We start from the raw sequence: 14,657 nt of genomic DNA on the forward strand, positions 1-14,657 counted from the left end.
CTGAGCCCGGCTGCGAGAGGGGAGGAAAAGCTCCGCAGGCAGCAGGGGGCAGCCGAGCCGAGCCAGCCAGACCAAGCCCACGCCGAGGAGGGCTGTTTGGTTGTTGTTGTTATTGTTGTCGTGTGTGTCTGCGTGTGTGTTTTTTTTCTCTCGAACCGCTGAGCTCTGCCTACGATTTCCAACTTTCGGCTTCTAATCCCCACCCCACCCAGGAACGAGCGACAGAAAAACAACACTTGTCTGCCCGAGAAGGCTCCGNGGCGACAGGGGTCGCCCAAGTGGCTGAGGAAGAAAGAGCCGGGCGCCGAGGAGGCGCAGGGGCCCCTAAACTTACTTTTGTTTTCTTTCTCGATCTGCTCCAGGTAGCTGGCGGCCTCGAGCAGAATCTGCACGTTCTGCAGAAAAGTGTTGATGTGCTTCTCCATCGAGTTCTCGCTGGTGTTGAAAATGTCCGAGAAGGGGCACCTGAGCTTGGCCCCAGCCGGCNAGGAGGCGACCTGACTTCCCGAGCCGCGCTGCGTGCAGTTGTGTGTGTGAGTGTGTGTGAGTGTGTGTCGGTCTCGCAGTGGGTCTGTGTGTATGGGAGATTGAATGAACCTACAGGACAGACGGAGGCGCTCTGGCGCCTGGGTCCTAGTGCGAGCCTGTCGCCATCGGACCGGTCAAAATAAAAGGTGGAGAAAAGCGAGACAGGGACGCCCTCTGCCCGTCCCCTGCACCCTTCGCCGCCTCTCCCCAAATCTCACCTCAGAGCAGAGCGCTGTATTTTAACACGAATAGAAAAAATACTAGATGCCTCCGAGTACACCTGCATTAAAACAAACTAGTAAGCTATTTTTTTCTTCACATAAAAATACCTCGTAAAGGGTCCAGCACAATGCCTCGCACATAGTGAGTGGATCTCCAATAAATGGTAGCTGGTATGACTTTAAAAAAAAAAAGCCCCATCCAAAAAAACCCCNACATAGGCCTGTGCCTTCACGGGGTCAAATGAAATCCCCAGGCCACCAAATCCCGGTTACAGATTTACTCAACTCTTTCTTTCTCCCTTCAAATGCAAAGTTATTTTCCAGGAAGGGGGAGGAGATGTAAGCATCTCTCTCCACACTCCTCTTCCCGGCCTTGGTCCAGCTGTGCAAAGCCCACACTAGGGTGCCTCCACACCTGGCACCCTTTTATTTGACAGCCAACCCCACCCCCCACTCCCCCCAGTTGAATTCCACCTTTTGGCTCTGAAGACTCCTACCAAGTTGACAATATTTCCTTTATTGCTGCTGCTGTCACCCACCCACTCAGCGTCTGCTGGAACCATGGATGCTTTCCAGGCCTGGGAGGTACAGTGGGAGTCAGAGGGCTAGTTGAAGGCCATTGGGGAGTGTCACAGGGAAGAGTTCAAGTCCAGCTCTGAAGCACATAGACTGTGTGAGTTTGGGCAAGTTCCCCCAACCTCTCTGGCCTGTTTCCCCATCCACGAAACATCAAGTAAGATTCTTGTGCTGATTAAATCATATCTGTACTTAGCACATTACCTGGCCCCTAGTAAGATCTTTTTCTTTCATTCCAGACCCAGGTGAGAACTTGGGTCCCCTACTAGCATCTAAGGGGTGGGGGGGAGCAAGCTGCAGGAAACAAGACTCTTATTCACTTTGTTGGGAAACATCTCTGCAGCAAACCCATCCAAATATTGTCACTTTGCAGTCAACTGGAATTTTCCTCCCGGGGAACCACTGACATAGAAGACACATCGAATACTGCCCCCTGCAGTTGAGCAACCCAGCCACCCTAGAACTCAGAGCAGCTTCACACACATTTGTCCAGAGGGCTCTTACTGGAAATGGAAACTTTTTTTAAAAAAGGAGAGAAAGTACATTTCTTTGTAAAACATTCACTAAAGTCTTGTGTACTTTTAGAATATAAGAAACTGCTGCTGAGATGACGACACCAATCAGTAACTGGCATTTTTATTTTTTTCTAACCTTTATTCATTTTTGAGAGACAGAACATGAGTGGGGGAGGGGCACTGAGAGAAAGGGAGACACAGGATCTGAAGCAGGCTCCAGGCTCTAAGCTGTCAACACAGAGCCTGATGGGGGCTCGAACCCACAAACCGCAGATCGTGACCTGAGTTGAAGTCAGACACTTAACTGACTGAGCCACCCAGGCGCCCCAGTAATTGGCATTTTAAAGCAAACGTATTCACATTTCCAGTTCACATTTGGACATAATCATACTACACACGCTGTTCATTTTTCATCCTGTGACAAATTTTCCATGATTGGTCTCTGTATCCTTTAGCTAGGGGAGAGTAGAAGCTCCTAGGAGCTGTGAAATAAAAGTTCACCTTCCATGATCAGACTGACTACTGACTTTTCATTCCTATTGGGACCGCAACCTGAGTTACCCATGTTTAAAAGTCCCTAAGTGTCTAAGAACTTTAGGAAGGTATATTTTCAAACAAGTTTTTTCTAATACCATTTTGCAAAATCCGGCACATGTGTAAGACAGCGCTGATCTCCCTTGCCCTAGATGAAAGATGATAGTGAGACAATGAACCAGCTAAGCCCCAAGAAAACCTTGGTCTCTAATTCCCCGGTGGGTGCCAAATGCGTACATATGCAGTACTGTGGCCTACAAGTATGTCTACCCACACCCACCAAGATAGGCACACCCCACACATGAGTGCCTGGGCGGGGGTAGGGTGTTTTGTAATTATTTATTTATCCCTGTTTCATCTCTCATAGGTCTGTGAGCTTCAGAAAGCCCAGTGGGAATCTTCAAGCTGGGCCACGGATCTGACCAAAGCCAAAATAAACAATGGCTTGAAGAAAATCTACAAAAAAGTGCTGATTTGCAGTATTCCCACAGTCCGCCACAGCCCCCACCATCATTCCCATGGAAAACACCACTGCTGGTGCCAAATCAAGTCTCCCCCCCGCTTCATAGGGGCATTGTTTTTTGTTATTATGTGAGTTCTTAGCATCAGACAATGGCACCACAAGAGACATTGTGGTGGAGGCAGGAGAAATGCCTTTTTGTTTCACAAAGTCTGCGCTCTTGTGCCCCAGACTCTAGACCACACATAGCACAGTTGCATGTATGCACTTTGGTAACATGTATGTGGAATGATGAATGTGCCAACCTAAAGCTCCAAGCCCCTTCCTTATTTTTTCCCCTGAGCCCAACAAGTGTTAAACTGAGAGCATCATATAGCTGTCTCCCTCCTCCCGCACTATCCCCCAATTAACAGATTCCTCTACTAACGCTGGCCCCCACAGAAAGAGTGGTGTTTCAGGGGTTGTATCACAGGACAGGCATCCAAGGATGCTGGGTTACAAGCTCAGCTCCATTCCCGATTAGCTTTGCTTCCCAGGAGGAGCTATTCAAGCCCTTTGCACCTCACTTTCTCCGGGGCTTTGACTCCATAAATAAACAGACTTCTTTGGAAACTTAACTGGCAATTTTTGCAGAGAACAGGTAGTGGATGAGAAGGCAGCTGGCCTGATAAAAACATGTGAATCTTTTGAAAGGAAAGTGGTGACTTTTTGCAGGGCCCAGTGAGGCCAACCAAGATGCTTCCAAAGGCCCTAGATATCTTGGATGCCTATTTAGTCAGGGTCTTGTTTCCCCAAACTTCTATTTCTTTGTTTGGCCTATTTGCCTGTTGGTAATATTTTTCTGTCAACTTTGTTTGCATATTAAAGCCAGATCACTCTCACATGTATTATTTACCCCCTCAGCCCCCCCCCCCCACATTCTACATTCTTATATCAAAGGAGTTTGTTTTGCTTCTCAATTATGTCTTCAGGTACACAGAGGCTGGTTAATTACTAAGACCCAAGGAGAGTGGCCCCCAGACCTCCCCATTCTGCATGTGGATGGGATGCCCTTTCCAGCCCCGGGGCCATTTTGGTTCTCCTAGGCTCCTTAGCCCCGCTCTTCCTCTTTACCCATTCTTCCCTCCCTAGACCTTTCTGCCCAAGTCCACTACTCCACCATCTAGCTTTTCCTTGGACCTTGCCAGCATGGCAGGTCAGGTTTTTCCCTGTTCTTTGACCTGTGGTCTTTGTACTTAGGCTTGATAAACACCATCAAGAGATTTTCTCTCCCTTATATTGTCACTCATGTCCTAATTCCTCAGAGCTTTCCTGGCCAAGTTTTTCCTGAGCACCTCTCCCTTTGGAAAGGGAATGTCCAGCGAGGAGCTGAGGAGTTGATTTCTTCTTTTCTTGGGAGCCCTCACCTTGGCTTCATCTACGAGGAAGGAGAAGTGGCTTCAAGGAAAGCCCAGGAGTAGAGGTTTAGGGACTGGTTAGAAGCCAGCAGAATGACAGGAACAAGGAGAACTGTGTGACTGACTGCCTCTCCCACAGGCTCCTAGAACAACCTTAAAAGTGCTGACCAGCCTCCGTCAACCACTCCCCATGCCCCCACCTCCACCCACACATTCACCAGTGGGTGTAGACGAGGACAGAGGATAAATAGCCTCCACCCTACATTGGAGCTCACCCGGGTGTCACCTGCTCCTGGGGCATTATCTCTGCTCCTCTGGACTCTGCCCTCCCTTCTCCTGGACCTCCAAGCTGCCAGACTCTTCCTGTCTCAACCAACTCCTGGGCTTCTCCTATGCAACGCCCAGTACTTACAGGGTTCATTAGATTATGAGCTCATCAAGGGCCCGGAGCATGCCTTTCTCCCCCTGGCATCCCCAGCCCATGGCACCTAGCACAGCACATACGTGGCACACGACAGGGGCTTAGGCCATGAGGGTCAAGGTAATGAATGTTCTTTCCTGACTGGCTGGAACCCTGGTGCTGGCCCTACATGGCTTCCTTGCTCCAGCATGGCAAGAAGAGGCATTTGACACTGTCTGCAAAACTATTCCTGAGTCACTCACATTAAAGTTTAAATATCAAAATACTGTCTGTCAAGAAGCCAGAAACCCATTGAGCCAGATGGTTGAGGTTCCCTTCCCCAAAACTGCACAGGCTCCGTCACCCTTGGCCCTGTCCTCACTGCTCTACGGATCTTGTGACAAGACGGGTCTCCTCCGTAATAAGATGCTTCTGATGGAAATATTTCAAAAATCACCAGATGATGAAAGCAATGGCCTGAGACCAAAGTGGGAGTTATGTGGAACTTTTTTCTCACCCCACATATTCTCATTCTAGGGTTTCTACTAGCCGAGAGCGGTCCTTCGGGCCCCTGTATTCTTTAACATCTCCATATTTTAAAAACTGCATTCAGCAAAGATTTGAAATTCACATACATTAAGGTCCCGGTGACTGATGCTAGCTTAAATATGACCATGGCCAGAGGCATTGGGAATTAAAAGATGGCCAGTGCTTTAAGCTGAAGAAATAAAGTTCCAATGGTAAAATCTTCGGCATCAGGAGATGGAAGGAGAGGGTAATATTCAGGCAGCAAAGGATCTTCCTTTTTATTATTAGCTGGTTGAACTGGTGTAATTCGCTTAACCTTTTAGAACCTCAGTATTTTCACCTACTCAGTGGGAAGAACAATGTTTACCTTGCTGATGGGATATATATAAAGGGGCTTTGGAAACTGTAAAGTGCTATGTACATGTCAGTATAGTATTAGTCTAAGAGGGCCCTGGAAGATTTTCAGGGAAAACAAAGCAATGACAAAAATATGGGAAAAAGAATTACAAGCCCAGAGTTTTGGGCCAGCTCTTCCACTGCATGACCAGGTAATTTTGGATAAAAATCCCATCATCTGCACCTCTGAAGGGTGAGTTCTGTTGGCACCATCTTCCTCTCTCCCACATTCCAAAAAATATTATTAATTCATCTCCCCCATGTTCATTAATGCAGGGATGCTACTGGGATCCTACTGGGATCTACTGGGATGCTACTGCCTATTTGGCTTAGCAGGGGAGATCCCACTAAGCTAGTAAAATTCCAGCCAAAAGCAAAGAAACTGGAACCTTGGATATCCCAATCTGCCTTATCTCTGGGAAAAACCTGCTTCCCATTGTTTTGGGTTTTTTTTTGTTTTGTTTTGTTTTTTGTTTTGAAAACAAATCAACAAAAAGTCAGAGGAGCCCCATTTCTGTCTTCAATGAGGTCTGAAGGCCCAGGCCCCCAGTCAGTGAATCCCCAGGCTCCATAATCAGGAAGGGCACACACTAGGGAAGATACAAAATCTCAGAAAGAAGCCACCTAGAATGGTGCTGCTTCTAGTTCCTGACTTTCTGCCTGGACACCTGCCCATCCCCCACCCCCCTTTTCCTTCTGAAGCCTATTTTCTCTTTCTCCATTTTCCATCTCTCCTTTCTGAGGCTTACAAGTTGCCCTCTCTCTTCCCTGATCCACAGTTCAGTTCTCATGGGTGAAAAGGTTGATGAGTAATGAAGTGGGTATATTTATCAGGGATAATGGATACATGGGCACGTATTCAACAGGCAGATTAATTCATTCCATCAGAAGACATAGTCTTCCATGTGAGAGGCTTGTTCTGGTTATAGGGACACAGGGGTAAGAAAGGGCCAAAACCTCTATCCTCACAGGACTCATCTCTTACCCCAGGTGTAAATATAGAAGACATAGGACCAATCGTACATATACAGATGTACATATAGTCACACACGTGCATCTAGAGACAGGCTTCTTTATTCCTGTGTCTTTCAGAAAATGAAATGTAAACCTTAAGTTGGAGCCAGAATATGGGATTCATACAGAGGGACTATTACGTCCTCTTCCACATCAAAGAACTAGTCATAAACAAGAGTGAGGAAGGGTTTACCTTCATGTTTCCCTTTCTCTAGCTTCTCGCTTACGTTGGACATTAATTTTTGTTCGCATACGGCTGACCCTTAGCATGTTTCCACATAGTAAGGAATACTACATTATGCATCAGAACAGTTAATTTATTTAAAAATTTCATGGCATCCTATTTCACAGAGTTCTGAGGCTCTCACAGATATGTGTGGCGGGCCAAACAGTCACGTCAAAACAGCTGTCTAAAATTATAACCTACCTGGAAAAGTCAGAAATGTAATCAGAGGCTATTTCCATATAACTACACCCTAAAAACACCCATCCCAGACAGGCCAGCACAGGAGAATGACATGTTGGTATACAGTTGCAAGAATCTGTCTTAGACTTTTGATACTTAATTGCATCATTGTTAAAGTTGAATTGAGTAGATCACCTCCAGAAGAAACACTGGAATTGGGAAATTGATCCGCATTTCCTGTGTAATTAAAATTTTTTAAAATATTTATTTTATTTTTGAGAGAGAGAGAGAGTGAGTAGGTGTGGGCAGAGAAAGAGAGACACAAAATCTGAAGAAAGGCTTTGAGCTGTCGGCACAGAGCCTGATGCGGGACTCGAACCTCTGGTATGGAAGATCATGACCTGAGGTGAAGTCGGACGCTTTACTGACTGAGCCACCCAGGCATTTCCTGTGTACTTTTTAAAGTCTTGGAAGAACTGATCTTTATCAAATTTTAGGCTGAACTGATGTTGAGGAAAATGTTTTCTCATCTCATTAGCTTTAATTTTACATCCTTGGGGAACGAAGGCTTTTGCGTTTATTATAAAACATGTGATGTGGTCCCAGATTATCTTAGAGACACTGTATGCACAAGGGCTAGTATTCATAGAATGCTTATAACATTCCAGGCCCCGTTCTCCAACCACAATTGTATTTCAGCTTGACAGCCATTCCAGGAACTATTATTCTCACCCCCATTTGACAGGTGAAGAAATGGAGACTGGGGAAAAATAAATGCCTTACCCCAGATGGCACAGCTAGCAAGTGGCAGAGCTGGGCACTCCATGGTCTCCAGCCTGGCACAGCAGAACATTCCTTCCTCCTGTTTATAACCCACTTGCCTCCATTCAGTTCTGTCCAGCCGCGTGTGCGTCGGGTATGAGTTTATGTGGTCTTGCTAATTGGGTTTATGTGCATTACAAGGGTGCTTGTTCCAATTCCTTATTAGATTATAGACTGAAAATTTCTCCAATAAAGGAAACGTGGGCTTTCCCTTCCCAGGCTGTGAGTTCTTCCAGAACTTCCATGGCGCCTCCAGCAGTGCCTAACAAATGCCATGCATAGAAAACCTGTTTCAATAGACACTGAAAACTGCAGCTCAGCACACGGGACCCACTCGGGAAACAGAAAAGTACCTTCCGTGTTATTTCTCAGACATCACTAATCTGCCATCGGCACCAAGTGCCTCTCACGGTCTGTCCTTCCTTTTACACGGTTAACTCCACTGCTGAGTTACAGGACAGACAGAAGGTCCCGAGAAACCACATGTATTTGCTGTCTTGCCCAAAGGTTTTGAAGTTGGGAGCAACATGTGGTGCATTTGGAAAGATGGGTGGCCGTATACAACAGAGGGTCTCAGCCTGTGCCTGTGCATGAGAACAGCCCAGGGATGGGATCGCCGGATTTATCAAATGAAAATGCAAGATGCCCAGCTGAATTTGAATTTCAGATAAACAAGAAATCATGTTTTAGTAGAAGTATGACCCTTGCAATATTTGGGACGTACTTAAGCTAAAAAAATTTTGTTGTTCATCTGAAATTCAAATTTATTTTTTTTTATTTTATAGTTTATTGTCAAGTTGGTTTCCATATAACACCCAGTGCTTATCCCCACAAGTGCCCTCCTCCATGCCCATCATCTGCTTTTCCCTCTCCCCCTCCCCCATCAGACCTCAGTTTGTTCTCAGTATTCAAGAGTCTTTCATGGTTTGCCTCTTTCCCTCTCCCCAACTATTTCCCCCCTTCTCTCGTTTTTTAAAAATATATTTTTATTTATTTCTAGGAGAAAGAGAGAGACAGTGTGAGCAGGGGAGAGTCAGAGAGAGAGGGAGATACAGACTCCAAAATAGGCTCCAGGCTCTGAGCTGGCAGTCAGCACAGAGCCCAACACGGGGCTCAAACCCACGAACCGCGAGATCATGACCTAAGCGAAAGTTGGACGCTTAACCGACTAAGCCACGCAGGCGCCCCTATTTCCCCCCTTTCTCCTGCCCTATGGTCCTTTGTTAAGTTTCTCCTGCTCCACTTATGAGTGAAAATTTAAATAATCATGCTGTATTTTATTTGGCAACTTTAGTTTGGGAGATTAAGTACAATTAAATTGGAGTCTCTGGAAATGAGGTTTAGATACCACTAATTTTAAAAAGCTTCTAGGTGATTCTCATGTGCAACCATGTTTAAGAATTACTGCTAGAGGACACGTAGTATGTTGGAGGGCAATGGAGGAAAAATTGAACTTGGCCAAGGGTGGATGACCCCCGAGTAGGAAGTGGTGGAGATATAACCAGCATGTCACAAGCCTCACCTACCAAGGTTTTGCCTTCCTGGGGCTCTGCTGGGCTATATCCCAGCAGCCAAAAGAGGCAGAGTCAGAGTGACTGGGCCACTGAGGCGTTTACCCCCATCTCTAGGGAGCTCATCACTCTCCAAAGATACCAATCCTCCCTAACTCCCTCCATCCTAAAGCAGCTAGGCTAGCATCTATCAGACTTCATTTCCTCTGTGGATCTAAGTTAAGCAGGCACCCACATTTCCACTGTGATGTGGAGGGCCTGGAGTGCAGTCTGCCTCTGAAAAGTCATACAACACGGAGTTAAAAGCTTGGGATTTGGAGACAGACAGAGATGGGTTCAAATTCTCGTTCTGTCGTTTACTTAGGTATGTAGGCTTGGGCAAGTTGTAGAACTCCTCGGAACCTCAGTTTTTCACCTATAAAATGGGGATGATAATTATACGTACTTCACAAGGTTATTGTGAGGATCCAATGGGATAATGCCTGTAAAGAGCTTAGTACATTGTCTAGCATGGAAGACGCATTCAATAAGTAGCTGTTATTATTATTTAATTGCTGTTATTATTTCATTGCTGCTACCTTTCCCAGATGCCCCCTGCAGATCTTCCTCTCCCAGGGCTTGGCAGTAAAAAGAGGTAATATGGGTGCGGCACAGTACAACCTGGAGCTCCCCAAAGAATCCCTCTGTTTGGCAGAACATGGGCTCAGACCTCCTTGTTCTCACCTTCTGTCTTTGAGCCCTTGGCCAAGCCTTGTAAGGTAGAATTACTCATAGTACAAAGGAAATGCACTAAATTCCAGTTGTGACTTTATCACTAACTGGTCATGATCTTAGGCAGGTCATTGCACTTCTCTGGGCCAAATTTCTTCACCTATAAAATGGATATAGGGCAGAGTATCACATAATACTCTGTGATCAGCTCACTTGTAGAAATTCTGGCCTTCACTCCACAGACACTGTCCCCAGAGAATTGATTCTTTTTTCTACCTATTCCCAGGGTTGCAAAGTGGAACATCAGTGTTCGTGAAGGGTGGAGAGCTTTGAGACTTGTGGGTTCCCTATCTTCCCTTCAGGTACATATACTCTTCTGTTTTGCTAAAAAAAGTACAGCATACCCTCCCCTTTAAGTTATGTTCTCCCTTCAAAGAATGGAAGGAAACTTTTGCTTTCACTTTATCTTTTTTCCTTATTTAAGGTAACTAACACTGACCATTGTCATAATCCCTGGGTGCAAATGGAATTGAAATGTGAAGAGGCCAGTTTGAGGGTGTCATTCAAAAGATGAATGACAACCCAAACTGGAACACCCTGGATACACCTGTTCTTTTTCTCTAAGGTAATCCTTTCCTAATCCTTTTCCAAATTTCACCTGCCATTGAGAGTCCACTGCTGTTGCCATTTTTGAAGGACAAACCTGTTTTTCAAGTGATAATTACATTGGCCATCTGTCCCCATTAGCCATATTGCCCCCCCATCTTCCTCCAAACCCCTAAATGACTGAAGTAATAGTGCAATAAAAGGATCTAGTTGCAACAGACAGCATTTTGTCCATGTGTATTCAATATAAGGACGGACCTAAGAGCAAACCAAGTAACAATAGAAAAATCTTCTTTGGTTTTCAGAGCTTTTCCCGCCGCACACAGGGCTCAGAGCTGGAGAAAGAGCTGACTCTCACCTCCAGTGAAGAAAATCATTTTATTAGTGTGGATCCCAAGGAGGAGCTGTACTGCTTTTTTACCAGGCGACATAACTGGGTAACACTCATGCTGATGGATATTCTGAGATCATGCCCATTTCCATTAGGGCTTGAAATAAAGTCCTAATCAAAGTGGTCATGAACTCCTTTTGAAGCTGCACAGGAAGTCTCTGGGAAACACAGTTAAAAAAGAGTCTAGTTCAAAGGAAACTCCTCCTTTATTAATAATATTCAGAGATTTGTTCCTAATTTGGTTTTGGTAACTCGCTGTGCAGAAAGAAAGAAAATGGGAATTTGGTCAATATCTCTCGGAAATCAAACCCAAAAGGTTGGGGGGGAGGGTGTTGCAGATAATTAATTTTGGTGGAGGGATGTTGTCAGCCACCAGAGTTTTTGCATGGTAAAGCAAGACCCAACAACGAGTCATGTTGCTGTTTTTAGGACATCCATCTTGGATGTAAAACTATCTCCACCTCGGGTTAATTTTACTGTGATAACAGATTTACCTAGGAGAGGATCCTTACATGATTTAGGCACAATTATCTCTCTGGAAAGATGGGCCCAAAATCTCTCACGGAGATATTCCATTAGCAAAGGACTTTGATCACCTAAAAATGTTGGCAAGTTAAGCCAAAAGTACCATGATACTGAAATTTCAGTGGGTTTTCGCTTTGGTTAAGAGGTATAAGTAAAAATAGGGGGCAAAGAACTTCCACTTCTAGGAAGATGGTGTAGACATAATTTTTCTATTCTTTCTACTAAGCACAACAAAGAACCTCGAACATTATATATAAAACAAACATAAGAAGACTTAGCAGTGGAGAGAGAAAGGAAGAATGGCTAGGGATCTCAGGATTCAAGAAACAACACTGAAGTGAGCTCTCTGGGCTTCATTTTTACTTTATTTACCTCAGTCTTGGAGCTAAGGAATTCAGCAACCTGGAACACGAAGTGCACACAGAAAAAGGCCGAACAAAATTCTGTTCTCTGGAACCAAAGGGCCAGGAAAGGGGCATCCTGGCAAGACTAAAAACTTTGAGATAATAACCACTCTGCTTCAGCCAAATACCACAGTAACACTGTAAGCCACCCACACCCACACAAGTAAAGGCCAAATGGGGAGAATAAATTTTTACTTCAGCCAGGTTGTAACAAGGCTCCCCCAATACCTGCTGCCAGAGTGACGTCAGAGAGGGCAGAGTATGGAGCTAGGGGCATCATCCCTACTGGCATTAGTGAAGACCCACTCCCTGCAGTCTTAGTGCAGACCACATAGGGGACTCCCACCCTTGCACAGCTTAACAATGTGCCCCCCTCCTCAGGTGCCAGGGGAGGTCAAGAGGGAAACCTGGACTCTATCTCTACCTACCTTCCTCTCCTGGCATAGTCACTGGAAGCTACATGAAGCAGAAGGTTTAAATAAGATGCAGTCTTATAATGTAATATGAAAGTGTCCAGGTTTCAACAGAAAATCATTCATCATTTCGAGAACCAGGAAGATCTCAAATCGAATGAAAAAAGACAACGAATGCCTAGTAACATAAATATGTTTCCATTAACAATTACAAACACGTCTGAAACAAATGAAAGCACAGAAAGTCTCAGCAAAGAAATTAAAGATCTAAAGAAAAGCCAAATGGAAGACTTAGAACTGAGAAGTACAATAACCAAAATAAAAAGCTTAGTGGATGGGTTGACAGCAGAATGGAGGGGACAGAAGAAATAATACATGGACTGGAAGATAGAACAATAGAAATTACCCAGTCTGAACAACTTAGAGAAAATAGACTGAAAAACCAAAAACGGAGCTTCAAGAACACAAAGGACTATAGCAACAAATCTAATATTCATGTCACCAGAGTCCCAGAAGGAGAGGGAAAAAAATACTGAAAAAATACTTGAAAAATAATGATTGGGAACTTCTAAAATTTGCTGAGACATAAACTACAGTTTTGTTTTTTGAGAGAGAAAGAGAGACAGAGATAGAACGAGTGCAGGGGAGGGGCAGAGAGAGAGGGAGATGGAGAATCTCAAGCAGGCTCTGTGGACTCAGCACAGAGCCCAACACGGAGCTTGATCCCATGACCCTGGGATCATGACCTGAGCCAAAATCAAGAGCCGGACGCTCAACCAGCTGAGCCACCCAGGTGCCCCTAAACTTCAGTTTTAAGAAGGTGAGTGAATACCAAACAAAATACATCCAAAGAAATCTATGACAAGTCACATTGTAATAAAACATCTAAAAATTAAAGACAAAGAAATCTTGAAAGCAGGGAAAAATGCAGATATAAACAAGATTATTCTAAAGTTTTTATGGAAAAGAAAATGAATTGAAATAGCTAAAACAGGGCGCCTGTGTGACTAAGTCTGTCGAGTGTCTGACATCAGCTCAGGTCGTGATCTCACAGTTCATGGGTTCAAGCCACACCAGGCTCTGTGCTGACAGCTCGGAGCTTCAAGTTTGCTTTGGATTCTGTGTCTCCCTCTCTCTCTGCTTCTTCCTCATTCTTGCTCTGTCTCTCTCTGTCTCTCAAAAATAAATAAAAGTTAAAAAATATTTTTTAATAAAATAAAATAGCTGAAACAATTTTGAAAAAGAAGACTAAAGTGAGAGGACTCAATCTGCTTGATTTCAAGACTTCGTATAAACCCTATCTCACATCACTCACAAAAATTGACCTGAAGTAGATTAAAGACTTAACTGTAAGAGCTGAAACTAAAACTCTTAGAAGAAACATAAGGAGAAAGCTTGTTCACTCTTGTCTTGGCAAAGGTCTTTTGCACAGGACACCGATAGCACAGGCAACAAAAGAAACAATAAACAAGTAGAACTTGTCAAATTAAAAAGCTTCTGCTCAGCAAAGGAAAAAAAAATCAACAAATATCATCCACAGAATGGAGAAGATATTTGAAAATCATATATATAATAAGGGGCTAAAATCTAAAATATATGAGAGGGTACCTGGGTGGCTCAGTCAGCTGAATGTCCGACTTCAGCTCAGGTCATGATTTCAGGGTTTGTGGGTTCGGGCCCCACATCGGGCTGTGTGCTGACAGCTCACAGCCTGGAGCCTGCTTCAGATTCTGTGTCTCTGTCTCTCTCTGCCCCTCCCCAGCTTGTTCTCTCTCTCTCTCTCTGTCTCTCTCTCTTTCAAAAATAAATAACATTAAATTTTTTTTAATATGAGGAAATCATACAAATTAATAGCAACCTCTCTCAAATAATCCAATTAAAAATGGGCAAAGGATCTAAATAGACATTTTTTTCCAAATAAGATGTACAAATGACCGACAGGTACATGTCAAGATGCTCAACATCACCAATCACCGAAGAAATGCAAACCAAAAACCACAATGAGATATCACCTCACGTCTGTTAAAATGGTTTATCAGAAAGATGACAAGTGCCAGTGAGGACGTACAAACCGTTAGTGGGACTGGAAATTGATGCAGCCGCTATAAAAAATAGTATGAAGTTTCCTTAAGAAATTAAAATTTGAACTACCATATTATCCAGCAATCTTACTTCTGGGTACATGTCAGAAGGAAATGACACCACTATCTCAAGGAGATATCTGTACCACCACGCTCACTGCAGCATTATTTACAATAGCCAAAACGTGGAGACACCCTAAGTGTCCATCCACAGATGA

General features: G+C 44.4%; 1 protein-coding gene across 1 annotated transcript in view; it reads right to left on the reverse strand.

Annotated features, from left to right (window-relative positions):
* The window catches only part of MXI1 (MAX interactor 1, dimerization protein), a 78,899-nt gene extending 78,419 nt beyond the window's left edge, over positions 1-480 (reverse strand). The window contains exon 1 of the mRNA XM_077762433.1: positions 335-480. Within this exon, the coding sequence (XP_077618559.1) occupies positions 335-425 (91 nt within the window). The 5' untranslated portion in view covers positions 426-480. The remainder of the gene's footprint in view (positions 1-334) is intronic.
* Positions 481-14,657: the final 14,177 nt, after the last annotated feature.

The sequence above is a fragment of the Crocuta crocuta genome, unplaced genomic scaffold (assembly GCF_008692635.1).
Source record: "Crocuta crocuta isolate KB4526 unplaced genomic scaffold, BGI_CrCroc_1.0 scaffold328, whole genome shotgun sequence".
Lineage (NCBI taxonomy): Eukaryota > Metazoa > Chordata > Mammalia > Carnivora > Hyaenidae > Crocuta > Crocuta crocuta.